General features: G+C 47.8%; 1 protein-coding gene across 2 annotated transcripts in view; it reads left to right on the top strand.

The window, feature by feature from the left end:
• Nucleotides 1-2,113: 2,113 nt before the first annotated feature.
• Nucleotides 2,114-16,389, top strand: part of ACSF2 (acyl-CoA synthetase family member 2) — a 51,899-nt gene continuing 37,623 nt past the window's right edge. The window contains exon 1 of one of the 2 annotated variants that reach the window (XM_017853881.1): nt 2,114-2,340. In XM_017853881.1, the coding sequence (XP_017709370.1) occupies nt 2,204-2,340 (137 nt within the window). In that variant the 5' untranslated portion in view covers nt 2,114-2,203. The remainder of the gene's footprint in view (nt 2,341-16,389) is intronic. The other variant, XM_017853880.1, reaches the window with a different exon arrangement.

Genomic DNA, 16,389 nt, shown 5'->3' with positions numbered 1-16,389 from the left:
ATTTCTAACACAGAGGAAGGTCTTAGAGTGAAGACACGAGAGGAAGGAGAGGATGGAGGAAGAAACCATCACTGAAAACTGGCCAACTACCAGTTCTGTGCCACCTACTCAATTCTTATCCAGCCCTCTGAGTGAAGTTGGTATTATGATCCCCATTTGACAAGATAGTGAGGCTGGAGAGGTCCCGTGACTTGCCCAAAGCCACAAAGAGACAACAGGCAGAGCTTTGGCCTATGTGTAAGAGGCTGAACCTCTTTAGGATTCAGTTTCTTTATCCATAAAAACAAAGACACATTCCAAGGTATGCCTGTTCCTTGCAGGGTGTTTGTGAGGGTCAGAGAAAATGTCCTTGCCCAAAGCCACAAAGAGACTACAGGCAGAGCTTTGGCCTATGTGTAAGAGGCTGAACCTCTTTAGGATTCAGTTTCTTTATCCATAAAAACAAAGACACATTCCAAGGTATGCCTGTTCCATGCAGGGTGTTTGTGAGAGTCAGAGAAAATGTCCTTGAAGAGCCTGGCATGTACAAGATACCCTGAAACTGGTGGCTACGATGCCACGGCCTGTGCACCTAGGAAGAGTCAGGAAAGCCCAGTGTCTTGAAAAGCCGAGGCTGGAGCAAAGTTCAAGGAGGAACTCACTTCTCTCCTGCTCTAGGACTGACCCTCAAACTAGCCAGGAGAGTGGAAGGACCTACAAGATCAGTACCTACCCCTCATAGGCCAAGAGAGGCACAACGGTTTACCCAGGGTCACCAAGCAAGCTAGAGGCTGAGCCTGCCAGTCAGGGCTGGGACCCTAGACTTGTGAATGCCCCAGCCCTCCACATTCCCTGGTCCGCTATCAAACAATTAGTCTAATTAGGAAGGCACACCCTTGCAGGCCCAGCCTCCTGTGATCTCTTTGTTTCTCTGTCTCTTCCAGCCCCAACCCCACAGAAACTGAAGTGTGTGGACCCTCCCTAGGAACTGGGGTTCCAGGAAGGATTTGAGGTCACGCTCAAGATCATAAAGAGGCTTAGCATGGACTCCTTCTCATGACTGAAATGGAGCCAGAGTTCCCAGCTAAGGGCAAAGGTCACCTCAGGCCAGGCTCCACTCTCAGCCACCCCTTCTGCCTGGCAGAGTTTACTTCATCTCCTCCTGTCAGGAGAGGGGAGGTCACACTGCCAGGGCCTTTGCCTCGTTCCTCTCCAGCTCCTTCTCTAGAGGAAGAGTCATGGCTAGCCCAAGGCAGTGTGGACCTGGAACAGGCATAAACTGTGCTGCTCTTTGGTGCTCAGTGCCACCTTTCCCAGCCAGGAGCAAAGCAGGATTATCACCTTCTCTGTCCCGCAGCTCGCGCATGTCTTAGTACCCCACCCACCCCTGGAACTCAGGAACCCTATGGAGGGGCATAGGGTTGCTTTCCATTCACACCTAGGGCAGCACAGGGAACTGTGCCACAGGCCCCAAGACAGGCAGATGGAGGATGAAATACACAGGTCCCAGTCCCTGAGGCCACCTGACGGTGCCTGGCCCCCAACCCTGTGCAGGTCAAGGCAGAGGCGGCCGAGGAGGGATAGGAGGATGCCTCGTGGGAGATGGTGTACAACTGGTGTCCCTTCTGAAGCTGACACCTGGCCTCAGCTGGGACTCTGGCGCCAGCGGGCTCGCAGGGGGCTCACCCGTGACACCCTTTGTCCCGGCTGCCTCCCCACCCCCGCGGGCCCTCTGCTCCAGCTGGCATGCCTCAAGGGCGCTTCGCGCCTGCTCCTTTGGCCCCTGGCTTGCAAGCAGCGGGGCCATCTCGTGACCCGAGCGCTAAAGGGGGCAGGGGACGGACGGATCTTGACCTTGCCATCTGGCCCCGCACGGATGTGCGGCTGGCTCTCCCTCTGGGAAATCAACAAACGCTTGCGCCTCTAACATCCAGGCCCCTGAGAATGGTCGCGACGAAGATCTGTCTCGGACTGCAGCTGCGGCCTTCGGATACAGAGGAAACCAGGGCTATTCTTCGAGGGTGGGAGGGGGAGGGTCGCGGGGTCCGAGGGGAAGGTGGCCCCGCGCGAAGTCGCCACTGCCGCGCCTCGCCCCGCCCCGCCGGCCGAGACCCAGTCCGCCGCACCCCATAGGCAGAGGCCACCCTCCCCGCCTCCCCGCCTGCTCCGCGCCCGCCCCGCCCCGGCTCACTTTAAAAGTTTACTCGGGCCGGGACGCTGGGCGATGCGAGCCACTGCAGCCTACGTCGGGATGCTGCGCCTGGGGAGAATGTGCGCCGGGAGCCCGGGGGTGCTGGGGGCCCGGGCCGCCCTCTCTCGGAGTTGGCAGGGAGCGAGGTTGCCCGCTGTCCGCTTCCTCAGGTACTGGCCCCCCGCGGGAAGAGAGGGGGCGGGGCAGTTCCCTGGGAGAGGAACTTGGAGGTCCCGCCGAGCTTCGGAAGCCCCACCTCTGGACGAGTGCACCGGAGGGAAGGTACCCGCCCCCTACCAGCACCTAGGCAATAGGAAAAGCTGGCTTGGCCTGGTGGACTTGGCAGGGGGCTTTGGTTGGTGGCTGCAGGGACTTCGAGTTCTGGTCCGAGACTCTCGATTCTTTCTCCTTTATGGGCACAGAGGGCAAGGAATGTGGGCTTTAAGGAGAATATTCCGATGGGGAGGGGCAAGGGCCAAGGCCTAGGCTGTACGCCCAGGCCACTGCCTCTGAGTTGGAACCCCTTCATGGGCAAACTTGGGGATCAGCCCCATTCTCCCCGACCCAGGCCACTAAACTTAGCAGTCTCCTCTCTCCTCATCAGCTGCTCACTAACATGGCTTTCATTCTTTGCTGCCTGCTCCTGGGCCTATTTTCTTCTGTCCTCAGTGCAAGGGGTGGGATGGAAACTGGCAGAGGATTTAAGTTCCCAGTAGTTTCACTGCCTCTGCAGCAGCACAGTAAGTAAAGCTGCCTTCCGGTGTGACCAGTCCCTGGGAGGACCCCGTGAGATGGCAAATGTGAAAGTGCTTGAGTCACAGAGAGCAGGCTGCCACCAATGCTATCAGTGCTGTTAGCTTCAGCAGCACCACTTGGGAGCCCTGTGCACCACTGAGCCTGTCCTACCACTCAATGAGGCCAGATACTAAGTCTGTGGTCAGGACACCACTTTCAACAACATCAGATGGGGTGTGGGCCTGGATGTGGAAAAAGGAGAAGTCAGAACAAAGCTGTGTCTCAGAGAACTAGATTTGTTTATGTTTTTAAAAAGGCTAAGCAGGAAGAGTTGGAGGAACATGCAGACTCCTTTTTTGCTGGAACTCCAAGATCACAATTTTCGAACTTGCTGATTCCTGAATGCTAGAAAGCATGCAATGCCTTAACATCACTCTGCCTAATTTGCTGAGAAAACTAAGTGGATCAAGGCTGGTCAGTAGATGGGATTAAGATGAGGACAGTGGGGTCCTCTTCCCAGTGACCCTGGGAAGTCACTCACTACTTCCCAGGGTCTCCCTAGACAAGTTCAGCCCTCCCCTGACCCCCTAGTCTCTTAAGCCTCTCCTCTGGACTCATGGGTGCCCCCTCAGGCTGGGAGGACTCTAAGGAAAGTTACTCCCTAAGGTGTGCATATTTTATCATACTAAATCAGACCAAAGGGGAGTCTCTCAGCCTACTCTGGCTCAGGAGGCTGCCTAATGCAAAACAAACAAAGTAATAAATAAACAAATAATAAATCAGGCCACATGGCAACATTCCTGACCTTTGACTTTTTTGTCTATAAACAAAATAGATCACTTACCTGCTACAGCCCTGGGGCCTTTGAGAGCACCAAGCTTCAGAGAAATTCTTATTGCTATGTCAGGAGGAGACTCGTTTATACAGAGAGATGATTTTCTGAGTGTTTGGCCTACCTCTTTTCTGCCCCTTCCACTCCCTTGTGCTTGCACCCTTATTGGCTAACTGTGGTGGTTTTACCTGATTTCTCTCCTACTTTCCACTTCAGAAGCCTCAGGGCTCAGGCCGGGCATGGTGGTTTATGCCTGTAATCTCAGCACTTTGAAAAACAGAGGTGGTAGGATCACTTGAGCCCAGGAGTTCAAGGCTGCATTGAGCCATGATCATGCCACTGCACTCTAGCCTGGGCGGCAGAGCAAAACCTAGACTCAAAAAATAAAAATAAAGGCTGCATGGGTGGCTCATTCCTGTAATCCCAGCACTTTGGGAGGCCTAGGTGGGCGGGTCACTTGAAGTCAGGAGACCGGTTTGGCCAACATGGTAAAACCCCGTTTCTACTAAAAATACAAAAATCAGCCAGGCGTGGCCTGTAATACCAGCTACTAGGCTGTCTGAGGCAAGAGAATTGTTCCAAACTGGGAGGCGGCGATTGCAGTGAGCCAAGACTGCACCACTGCACTCCAGCCTGGGTGACAGAGTGAGAATCCGTGTCAAAAAAATAAAAAATAAAGGCCAATCATGGTGACTTATGCCTGTAATCTCAGCACTTTGGGAGGCTAAGGTGGGCGGAACATTTGAGGTCAGGAGTTAGACCAGCCTGGCCAACATGGAGAAACTCTGTCTCTACTAAAAATACAAAATTGGCTGGACATGGTGGCACATGCCTGTAATCCCAGCTACTAGGGAGGCTGAGGCAGGAGGATCGCTTGAACCTGGGAGGCGGAGGTTTCAGTGAGCTGAGATCATGCCATTGCACTCCAGGCTGGGCAACAAGAGCGAAACTCCGTCTCAAAAAAAAAAAAAAAAAAGCCAGACGTGGTGGTGCATGCCTGTAATCCCAGCTACTTAGGAGGGTGAGGCAAGAGAATCGCTTGAACCTGGGAAGTGGAGTTTGCACCACTGCACTCCAGTCTGGGTGACAGAGAAAGACTTCTTCTCAAAAAAAATAAAAATAAAATAAAAATAAAAAAAGAAGCCTCAGGGCTGAAACCATCAGCAAACATTCCTGAGAACAGATTCTGTGTCAAGTGCCTAGCACGTGCTATGGATATAGAGGCCACAAAACTCAGTCCTCACCCTGCCAGGAACCTGCAGCCTCGTGGGAGGAGAAATAAATCAAGTTGAGCACAATTTAGTGTTGCAAGTGCCATGGTGAGGAATGCACTTGGACTTTTGTCCTCTGTTTTCTCCGATCTGCTCACACACAGCCTGCTTTCCTGATGCCCAACACCCAGCCTACTACTTATCAGATCCTGGTTTTGCCTGATAGAAAAGAGCAAGGACTTTGAAGTTATACGGTCCTGGATGACAGCCCTGGCTCCTCTCCCTGTTGGTTGTATGACCTCGGGCATGTTACCTACCCTCTGAGCTGGTTAGCGCATCACTCTTACTACCTACTTGCTGTGTTGTTGGGCCGATGAACAGAAAATGCTTGTTTTTCTTCTCAGCCTTTCCTTTGAGGCAGGGCTGGTCCCTGGAAACCCTTGCTGGTGCCTGGGTGGGAATTCTGACTGATTTGAAAGTGGGAGAGGATCCCCTCCTTGGTGGCCTCTTTCTGGAACCCAATTATTTCTCCTAGCTGATTACCAAGGTGGTGACTTCCGCCCAGCTACATGTCCAGTCCTTGGGTCTGCTGGACGTCCTCCTCTCCATTTGAGGCAGAGCTGTCCAGAGTCTTTTTCTTTTTCTTTTCTTTTCTTTTCTTTTCTTTCTTTTTTTTTTTTTTTGAGGTGGAATTTCGCCCTTATTGCCTCAGGCTGGAGTGCAATGGCATGATCTCGGGTCACTGCAACCTCCGCCTCCCAGGTTCAAGCGATTCTCCTGCCTCAGCCTCCCTGGTAGCTGGGATTACAGGTGTACACCACCTGCCCAACTACTTTTGTATTTTTAGTAGAGATGGGGTTTCACCATGTTGGTCAGACTGGTCTCAAACTCCTGACCTCAAATAATCCACCTGCCTCAGCCTCCCAAAGTGTTGGGATTACAGGCGTGAGCCCCCGCACCCAGCCCAGAGTCTTTCTCCCCAGAAGGAAAGAAAAAGCTGTCCTTTGCTTTCCAGAACTCCTCACGACCAACTCCTTCCCCCTGTCCACATGCCTCCTTTCCCAAGGAAGGTGGATGGGTTAGTCTGGGGCTTCAGCAAACCTCCAAGGAAGGAATTCAAGGAGAAACCTGGACTGAGCAGCCTTCCTCCAGACCTCCCCTAAAGCTGGCCTGGGGCTGTCTATGAGGCAGCTGCATCCAGGGTGTTGGGAACACTCAGAGCTGATTTACGAATGATTTGGTGACGATATCTGAGTGGCTAAAGCTCTGAGTGTTCCCAACGATATCTGAGTGGCTAAAGCCTCTCAGAATTGGGTGTGGTGCTCAGAGCTAGGGATCCAGTGACTTGGTGCTGATGGTAGGGACAGAGGGGTAAGTGGGCTTTGTGGACCACTCTCCATGGGGATGGCTATGATCATATAAGACTGTAGACCTGGCCAGGCGCGGTGGCTCAAGCCTGTAATCCCAGCACTTTGGGAGGCCAAGGCGGGCGGATCACGAGGTCAGGAGATCGAGACCATCCTGGCTAACACGGTGAAACCCCATCTCTACTAAAAAAATACAAAAAACTAGCTGGGCGAGGTGGTGGGCGCCTGTAGTCCCAGCTACTCAGGAGGCTGAGGCAGGAGAATGGCGTAAACCCGGGAGGCAGAGCTTGCAGTGAGCTGAGATCCGGCCACTGCACTCCAGCCTGGGCGACAGAGCAAGACTCCGTCTCAAAAAAAAAAAAAAAAAAACTGTAGACCTAAGGGAAAAAACCAAGGCAAAAGTAATATTAAGTAGAGAGTTTATTTGGGGCAAGTTTTCAGACTGCAACCCAGGAGCATAGACTCAAGTTGCCCTGAATATATGCTCTGATGAGCAGCAGTTACAAGTGGGTTTTTAAAAGAAAAGAAGGCAGGACGCAGTGCCTCACGCCTGTAATCCTGGCACTTTGGGAGGCCGAGGCGGGCGGATCACAAGGTCTGGACCAGCCTGGCCAATATGGTGAAACCCTGTCTCTACTAAAAATACAAAAATTAGCTGGGTGTGGTGGCAGGTGCCTGTAGTTTCAGCTACTCAGGAGGCTGAGGCAGGACAATCACTTGAACCCGGGAGGAGAAGGTTGCAGTGAGCCGAGATCGCACCACTGCACTCCAGCCTGGGCGACAGAGCGAGACTCTGTCTCTAAATAAATAAATAAATGAATGAAAAGAAGAGACAATTCCTAAGTGATTTACCAAGAATGTACATTAAAATGATTTAAGCTATTGATTCGTTATACCTTGTTCTTTGTATCACAAATTTTGTAAACCTGAAAGTAATGGGTGAAGCAGCTAGTTAGGAGCAAAATGCCTTTAAACAATTGTCCCTGGGAAGGGGGCAGCATGACTGAAGTCCCACACTCATGTCTCTCTGGGCTTGATACATTTTGCATACATCACATAGCTCAGAGAGCTGCTGAGCTATTTTTCTGTTCTTGTGACCAACGATTTACACACACATGGAAAACTACAAAATGCTATTTCTATATGAGTGCCTTGTATTAAGCCTGGAAGTGTTTTGGGTGGTAACCATAAATAGGTACAAGAAATAGACTCTTCCCATAATTTCCAAAACATGATTTACGAATGATTTGGTGACGATATCCCTATGCATTCCACTGGGGATCCTCCAGTCTAAATGTAACAGTAGAAAATAACTATGAACTTGGCTGTTGGAATCAGTGAATGGTACACATCTGTTTTAGTTACCCTCCTCTACCTTGAATGCTGTACCTTGCTGCAGTCTACTGTGAAGCATGTAAAGGTAATAAAAAGATGAATGAGTTTGTTTTCACGGACAGAGCTATTTTTCTAGAAGGAGTCTACAGGGGAAGACCATAGACACACTGATTCAAGGCCGAAAGTTTGCAGTACCATTAAAGATGTCAATCAAAGCAGGAGGAATCTGGTTTGTGGAAACAGGAGGGGGGAGACTTCCCAAAGAGCCTGGGGTTAGAGCCTAATTCCTGAAAGGATAGGTCTGCAGCTTGAAGCCTTTGCACTTCCGTGAAATCTCACTTGTGCTTCAATCGTTATGAACGATCATAGCTCACTATAATCTCAAACTTCTGCGCTCAAGCGATCCTCCCATCCCAGCCTCCCAAGTAGCTAGGACTGCAGGTGAGTGCCACCATACCCAGATCATTTTTAAACTTTTTGTAGAGATGGGGTTATGAAGTGTTGCCCAGGTTGGTCTCAAACCCCTGCCTCAAGCCATCCTCCTGCCTTGGCCTCAAGTGCTGGGATTATAGAGGTGAGCTGCTGATCCTGGCCTCTATTTTACTTCAATCTACAGATGATACTTTGGATCCAGGCAGATCTCGATTCAAATGAACCACTTTCTAGCTGAGTAGTTTTTTTCACTTAAGCTGAACTTGACTTTTTTTTTCTTTCTCTTTTTAGTGGAGACAAGGTCTCGCTCTGTCACCTAGGCTGAGTACAGTGGCACGATTACAGCTCACTACAGCCTCAAACTCTTGAGTGATCCTCCTATCTCAACCTCCCCAGTAGCTGGGACTTCAGGCCTGCATCACTATACCCAGCTAATTTTTGAATTTTTTTGTAGAGATGTTGTTTTGCCATGTTGCCCAGGCTGGTCTTGAACTCCTGAGCTCAAGTTACCTGCCTGCCTCAGCCTCCCAAAGTGCTGGGATAACAGGCATGAGCTACCATGCCTGACCTTGACTTTTCTTATGTATAAATAGTGTGTTGTAAGGGTTAAATGAGGTCCCATAAGAAAATGCTTAACACGCAGTTTGATGCCAAGGACATGTTCAACCCATTGCATGGGTCAGTGAGCAACCTGTCCTAGGGGTGAGCTATTTTACAGGAATGCTTGTGTAATGATGGTTTGGTCCATTCTTACAGTGACCCTGAGGCCCACAGTATAGTAACTATGTCTGGGGAGTAGGAGGGAGAAGGTTCCCGCAGGGGAAACTGCCTAAGGAAAGGTGAGGCTGCTGGAGATGGGTGGACAGGCCTGAACTTATGCTGAGGATGGAAATAAAACTGGTCATACATTCAACAGGCCAACATGCAGGCTGTAATTTCATCTTCTGGGTTGGCCTTGCCGTGGGAGTGTCCTAATAATGAAGGGTAGGAACAATTCTGCCAGTGCCTCTCCCTTTAGAACTAAACATGTTGTATTTCTAGCTTACAAATCATGCTTTCTAAACCTCAGTGGCATGCATGTATTCCTCCATTTGGGAGTTAGTTGACAGGAAAGCAAATCCCAACCCTTCCTCTCCTAACTTAGTGTGGCTTTAGGCAAGTTACTCAATCTCTGCAGACCTTAGTTTGTTTGTAAAATAGGCTGTTTGGACAAGATGTGCTCTACCTTTCGGAGAACATTCTGTGATTCCTAAATGGTCTGGAGTTTGAGCCTGATCCCTAAAACCAATAAGGCTGTGATTTGAAGTATACAGCCTTCATACGTGTGTGAAATTTCACTTGGTCTCTTATGAACTCTGAGTATGCAGCCTTCTTAACCTTCTGACATTCTGTAATTCTGTAGTCCCTGTTCAAAGAGAAGCATCCAGTTTTGTTTTATATACACATACACACACACACAGACACACACACATTTAAATATGTTTTTCTTTTTATTTTTCTTCTTGAGACGGAGTCTCCCACTATCACCAGGCTGGAGTACAGTGGCGCTGTCTGGGCTCACTGCAACCTCCGCCTCCCGGGTTCAGCAATTCTGCCTCAGCCTCCCAAGTAGTTGGGATTACAGGCACCCGCCACCATGCCCTGCTAATTTTTTGCATTTTTAGTAGAGACAGGGTTTCACTATGTTGGCCAGGCTGGCCTCAAACTCCTGACCTCATGATCTGCCTGCCTTGGCCTCCCAAAATCCTGGGATTGCTGGACTCAAACAATCCTCCTTCCTCAGCCTCCTGAGTAGCTGGGATTACACACAAACCACCAGGTGCACCCGGCTACCTCAAAAGTTTTCTTCCTAGAAAACTAAGATCTAGACTTGTATGTATTTTAGTAATCCTATCAAGGGAAAAATGTCTTGACTCAGCCCCCATCCCTGACTCCTGGGCACTCTTCTCCTGGGGTCTTTGTCCACCCATTCCAAAAAAAAACCCCTGCAGCGTGGATGCCTCCTGACTCCAAGTATTTCAGGCTACTCTGTTGCCTGAGCTGGAGTGCGGTGGCGTGATCATGGCTTACTGCAGCCTTGACCTCCCAGTCTCAGGTGATGTGCCCACCTCTGCCTCCCAAATAGCTGGGATTACAGGTGTGCACCACCATGCCTGGCTAAATTTTTTGTATTTTGTTTTGGTAGAGACGGATTTCCACTTTGTTGCCCCAGTTGGTCTCAAACTGCTGGGCTCAAGCGATCTTCCCGCCTCAGCCTCCCAAAGTGCTGGGATTACAGGTGTGACCCACCACACTGGCCCTTCTATGTCTTCTTGAGAGAGTTTTCTGAACCCAAATTATCACTTCTTATGTATTTTCTGTACGTACTTACAGACACCAGTGGTTCCATTCAAGATGCTGAAAATGGGCCAGGCACAGTGGTTCACACCTATAACTCAGCACTTTGGGAGGCTGAGGTGAGAGGATCACTTGAGGCCAGAAGTTTGAGACCAGCCTGGGCAACATAGGGAGACACCATCTCTACAGCTAATACTTTTTACAAATTAGTTGGGTGTGGTGGCATGCGCCTGTGGTTCCAGCTTCCTGGGAGACTGAGGCAGGAGGATTGCTTGAACCCAGGAGGTCAAGGCTGCAGTGAGCCGTGATCATGCCACCACACTCTAGCCTGGGTGACAGAGTGAGAGCATGTCTCAAATAATAATAATAATAATAACAACAAAACAAGATGCTGAGAATGGAAGCTTCCACTAATATAGAGTATCTTGTTCAAAATCATTACTGGGCTGGGCGTGGTAGCTCATGCCCATAATCCCAGCACTTTGGAAGGCTGAGGCGGGTGGATCACCTCAGGTCAGGAGTTCAAGACCAGCCTGACCAACATGACAAAAACCCATCTCTACTAAAAATACAAAATTAGCTGGGTGTGGTGGTGTGCACCTGTAGTCCTCGCTACTCGGGAGGCTGAGGCAGGAGAATCTCTTGAACCTAGCGGGTGGAGGGTGCAGTGAGCCAAGATAGCACCACTTCATGCCAGCCTGGGCGAAAGAGCCAAACTCCATCTCAAAAAAAAAAATTTTTTTTTTACTGTAGTCCTTACTACTCTTTTTTTTTTTTTTTTTTTTTTTTTTTTTTTTTTTGAGACGGAGTCTCTCTCTGTCGCCCGGGCTGGAGTACAGTGGCCGGATCTCAGCTCACTGCAAGCTCCGCTTCCCGGGTTTATGCCATTCTCCTGCCTCAGCCTCCTGAGTAGCTGGGACTACAGGCGCCCGCCACCTCGCCCGGCTAGTTTTTTGTATTTTTTAGTAGAGACGGGGTTTCACCATGTTAGCCAGGATGGTCTCGATCTCCTGACCTCATGATCCGCCCGTCTCGGCCTCCCAAAGTGCTGGGATTACAGGCTTGAGCCACCGCGCCCGGCCCCTTACTACTCTTTGTAGTCGTTTGTAGTTTGGTCTTTGTAGTCGCTGTTTTTCACAGGTCACATACTCCTCAGGGAGGTTATGTTGAGTGGTAGAAAAGTCATGGGGCTTTATGGTATAATTACATAGAGTAAACTGCACAGATCTTTTTTTTTTTTTTTTTTTTGAGATGGAGTTTCACTCTTGTTGCCCAGGCTGGAGTGCAGTGGAGCTGCACAGATCTTAAGCGTATAGTTTGATGAATTTGAACAAATGTATCTACCTATTGCTCAATATCCCAAGATACAGAATTTGTTCATTACTCCCAAACAGGGCTGTTCAGTAGAAATATCATGTGAGCCACATATGTAATTTTACAGTTTTCCTTCTTTAAAAAGTGAAGAGAAATAGGAAATATTAATTTTACTTATTTATTTTTAAATTTTTTTATAGAGATGGGGTCTTTACTATGTTGCCCAGGCTGGTCTTGAGCTCCTAGATTCAAGCGATCTTCCCATCTCAGTCTCCTAAAGTGCTAGGATTACAGGTGTGAGCCACCATGCCTGGCTGGATACATTAATTTTAATGATATGCACTTTTTAGCCTAGTGCAGCCAAAATTATTTCAACATGTAATCAACCTTTGAAAATTACTCATGAGATATTTTACATTTTTTTCATAAAGTCTTCCAAGTCGAATGTGTATTTAATGCATACAACACAGCTTAATTCAGACTAACCACATTTAAAGTGCCCCATAGCCACATGTGACTAGGGCTACCATATAGACCATGCTGTTCTAGAAATTTCTCTTGTACCCCTTTCCAGTCAATTCCCTTCCCCAGCCAGAGACAACTGCTGCTCTGATTTCTGTCTCCATGGATTAATTTTGTCTGTTCTTGAATTCTAGAGTATGTATTCTACATACTTTTGTGTCTGGCTTTTTTTTTTTTTTTTTTTTTTTAAGACAGAGTTTCGCTCTTGTTGCCCAGGCTGGAGTGCAATGGCTCAATCTTGGCTCACCACAACCTCCGCATCCCGGGTTCAAGCGATTCTCCTGCCTCAGCCTCCTGATTAGCTGGGATTACAGGCATGTGCCACCACGCCTGGCTTATTCTGGATTTTTGTAGAGATGGGGTTTCTCCATGTTGGTCAGGCTGGTCTCGAACTCCCAACTTCAGGTGATTTGCCCGCCTCAGCCTCCCGAAGTGCTAGGATTATAGGCGTGAGCCACCGCACCCGGCCTGTGGCTGGCTTTTTTTGCTCAGAAGCCAAGAAGTGCTTTTGGGAGGAACAGCTCATTAACCTTGACAAAAATTCACAAAAGTGAGTTTTATATACTAAATAGCTCAATGTTTCAGAGTTCTGTATGTATTCTAGCTAGTACTATTCCTTTGTCAGACATATGGCTTACAAATATTTTTTCTCACTTTGTAGCTTTTTTTCATCCTCAAAAGGGTCCTTTGCAGAACAAATTTTTTTTTTTTTAATTTTTTCAGAAAGGCCTCACTCTATCACCCCAGCTGGAGCACAGTGGTACAACTACGGCTCAGTGCAGCCTCAACCTCCCAGGCTCAAGTGATCCTCCTGCCTCAGCCTTCCAAGTAGCTGGGAATATGGGTACATGCCACAAAGCCCAGCTAATTTTAAAATTTTTTTCATAGAGATGGGATTGCACTGTGTTGCCTAGACTGGTCTCCAACTTCTGTGCTCAAGTGATTTTCCCATCTCAGTCTCCCAAAGTGCTGAGATTACTTTGCAGATGTGAGCCACTATGCCCAGAACACAGAGCAATTTCTAAAAAATTTTTATAAAGTCTAGTTTATAAAGTCTAGTTTAGTGAGTTTTTTTTTTTAGGTGGGGTCTCATTATGTTGCCCAGGCTGGTCTCCAGCTCGTGGGTTCATGCAGTTCTCCTGCCTCAGCCTCCCAAGTAGCTGGGACTACAGGTGCATGCCACTGCACCCAGCTCTCAGTGAGTTTTTTTGTTTGTTTTTAATGGATCATGCTTTCGGTGTTAAGTCTAATAACTTTTTGCCTAGCTCTAGGTCCGGAAGATTTTACAAATGTTTTAAGTTTTACATTTTACACTTAAGTCTGTGATTCATTTTAATTTTACTTATATAGAATGTGAGACTTAGTCAAAGTTAGTTTTTGTTGCTGTTGTTGTTTTCCTGCGACAGAGTTTCACTCTTGTTGCCCAGGCTGGAGTACAGTGGTGCAATCTCGGATCACTGCAACCTCCACCTCCCGATTTCAAGTAAATTCTCCTGCCTCAGCCTCCTGAGTAGCTGGGATTACAGGCGTGTGCCATGCCACCCAGCTATGTTTTGTATTTTTAGTAGAGATGGGGTTTTGCCGTGTTGGCGAGGCTGGTCTCGAACTCCTGACCTGAGGTGATCCACCCGCCTCGGCCTCCCAAAGTGCTGGGATTACAGGTGTGAGCCTCCGTGCCCAGCCAGTTCTTTTTTTTTTCCCCCTGAGGCTCTTGTGTTTTTAATGGGCAGCATGCATTAAAATGGCCATCAATTAAGAAAATGACCATTTACTAGTGCTCTTTTGGGGATTTTGTTTGTCACAACAGCACCTTCATCTTGAACAATAGTTGCACATTGTAACTAGTGTAAATACATCACCTATTTATTCAGGTACATAAAAATTATAATTTTATTTCAGGATAAAACAACTATTACAGGTTCAGACTCAGCAGTTCAGGGTTGTCCCTCCTGCACAAGCATTGGCTATCTCTACTCCCATATCAACGACCACTGGAAGGTCAACCACTAGTCTAGTGTCTGTGCAAATCAGGGAAAGGAGCCCCCCAGGAGGATGCAGCCCCATGGCATGTGGCTTGGCGAGTGGCACATGGACCAGAAGAGTGAGATCATAAAACTTTGGGTGGTGTACAAGGGAGATGGGAAGGGAGAGCCTGCCTTTCAACTGCCATGAGCTAGGAGATACATTGGACAAATGAGCTAGAACAGAGTGAACGTGTTGAATGAGGACTGAGGCTTTGCTATGAGTACAGCATGTGAATGTCATGGACAGATCAGGGCTCTTGCTTATTGCATAAATGTTGATCTTGGCTGAGCACAGTGGCTTATGCCTGTGATCGCTGCACTTGAGGAGGCTGGAGTGGGAGGGTTGCTTGAGGCCAGGAGTTTGAGACCAGCCTAGGCAACACAGCAAGACCCTGTCTCTACAAAATAAATAAATAAATAAATAAATAAGTAAATAAATAAATAAATAAAAAACCCAGCTAAGCATGTGACTCTTGCCTGTAGTCCTAGCTACAGGAGACTGAGACAGGATGATCACTTGAGCCTAGAAGTTCCAGGCTGCAAGGGGTCATAATCATGCCATTGCACTCCAGCCTGGGCAATAGAGCGAGACCCTGTCTTAAAAAAAAAAAAAAGTTGGTCTTGACCTTGACCCTTTACATGACAGGTGCCGTGGGTCTCCTGCCCATGCCAGGAAGTTGCTTCATCTTTTGGATGTTGTAGACAGCCTTCTTAGGAGATCATCAAGCCCCTTGTATTTTCCCTCTTAAAACTTTCCTGTGAAAAAAAAATTGAAACACAATTACATGGAAAAATAACAAACACCTGTGTGGCTGACACAGAATAAAAATTTAACCTTTCTTGTTTTCAGAAAATTGTAAATGAAATAAAACACTACAGATCAAGTTGAAGTCCCTTTTCTGTCCCTCCTCTAGCCAACCCCCACCAGAGAGCCACCATCATAAATTTAATATATGTTGTGCTGAAGCACATTTTATACTTTTAACATGTCTCTGAGTCCATAAGTAGTACAGTTGCCCCCCAGTATCTATGGGGGGTTGGTTCCAGGACCTCCCTTGTATACCAAAATCCTTGGATGCTCAAGCCTGTGGTATAAAATGGTGTCGTATTTTCATATAACCTATGTGCATCCTCCCATGTACTTTAGATAATCTCTAGACTACTTACAATACCTAATATAGTATCTACACATCACTTCATTTGTGTGGATTCATTATAGTACTTAGTGAGTAGCAAGTTCAAGATCTGAGTTATTAGTTTTACCTGCTGTATAGCAGTCCATCCTATGACTATATCTCTAGCAGTGAAATTGCTGTGCTGAAGAGTTGACATTTTCAGCTTTTTTAGGTATTGCCCTGGCGAGATTGTGCTACTGTGACCACCAACAGCAACCAAGTTTTGCTATTTTCCCACATCCTTGCAAATATTTAGTATTGCTGGACTGTAAAGTATCTGCTGCTGTGCTCAGTGGCACGACCCTGTAGTCCTAACTACTGTGGAAGCTGAGGTGGAAGGATCACTTGAGGCCAGGAGTTTGAGGCCAGCCTGGGCAGCATAGACACTGTTGCTAAGAAAAAGAGTTTGCCACTCTGGTGGGGGTGAAAGAGTATCTCATTGTGGTTTTAATTTATACTTCCCGAATTACCAGTGAGATTGGGCATCTTTTAAAATATTTATTGGTAATGTCTTCTGTGTCTATTCTGTTCCTATTCATTGCCCATTTATTGTGTGAGATTATTTGTCCTTATTGATTTGTGTTTTTTAAAACACAGGCTAAATATTAATCCTTTGTCTCTTATATGTAAAATGAAATTTATAAATCCAGGCCATTGCTTGTCTTTTAGCCTTGTTGATGATGTATGTTTCTCTGTGGACCTAGGGACCAGCCTCCTATTGGGGGTAAGGAGCAGAGGCCAGTCCATGGCTTGGAACAAAACAGGATATTGCTTTAAATTTCATTTTGAAAGCTTCACTGGTGGCTAGCTAGTATGGCACCCTTTCCAGGAAGCAGGGGGTGGCCTCAGCATGGGGACTATTCCTGCAGTTCTCTGGGCCCCTCACAAATCAAGTTTCCGAGTCCTTCATCCTCCCTCCCCAGTGGCTTCTGAAG

This window comes from Rhinopithecus bieti, unplaced genomic scaffold (genome assembly GCF_001698545.2).
Source record: "Rhinopithecus bieti isolate Rb0 unplaced genomic scaffold, ASM169854v2 scaffold_35856, whole genome shotgun sequence".
NCBI lineage: Eukaryota > Metazoa > Chordata > Mammalia > Primates > Cercopithecidae > Rhinopithecus > Rhinopithecus bieti.
This window is presented reverse-complemented; position numbering and strand designations above follow the sequence as displayed.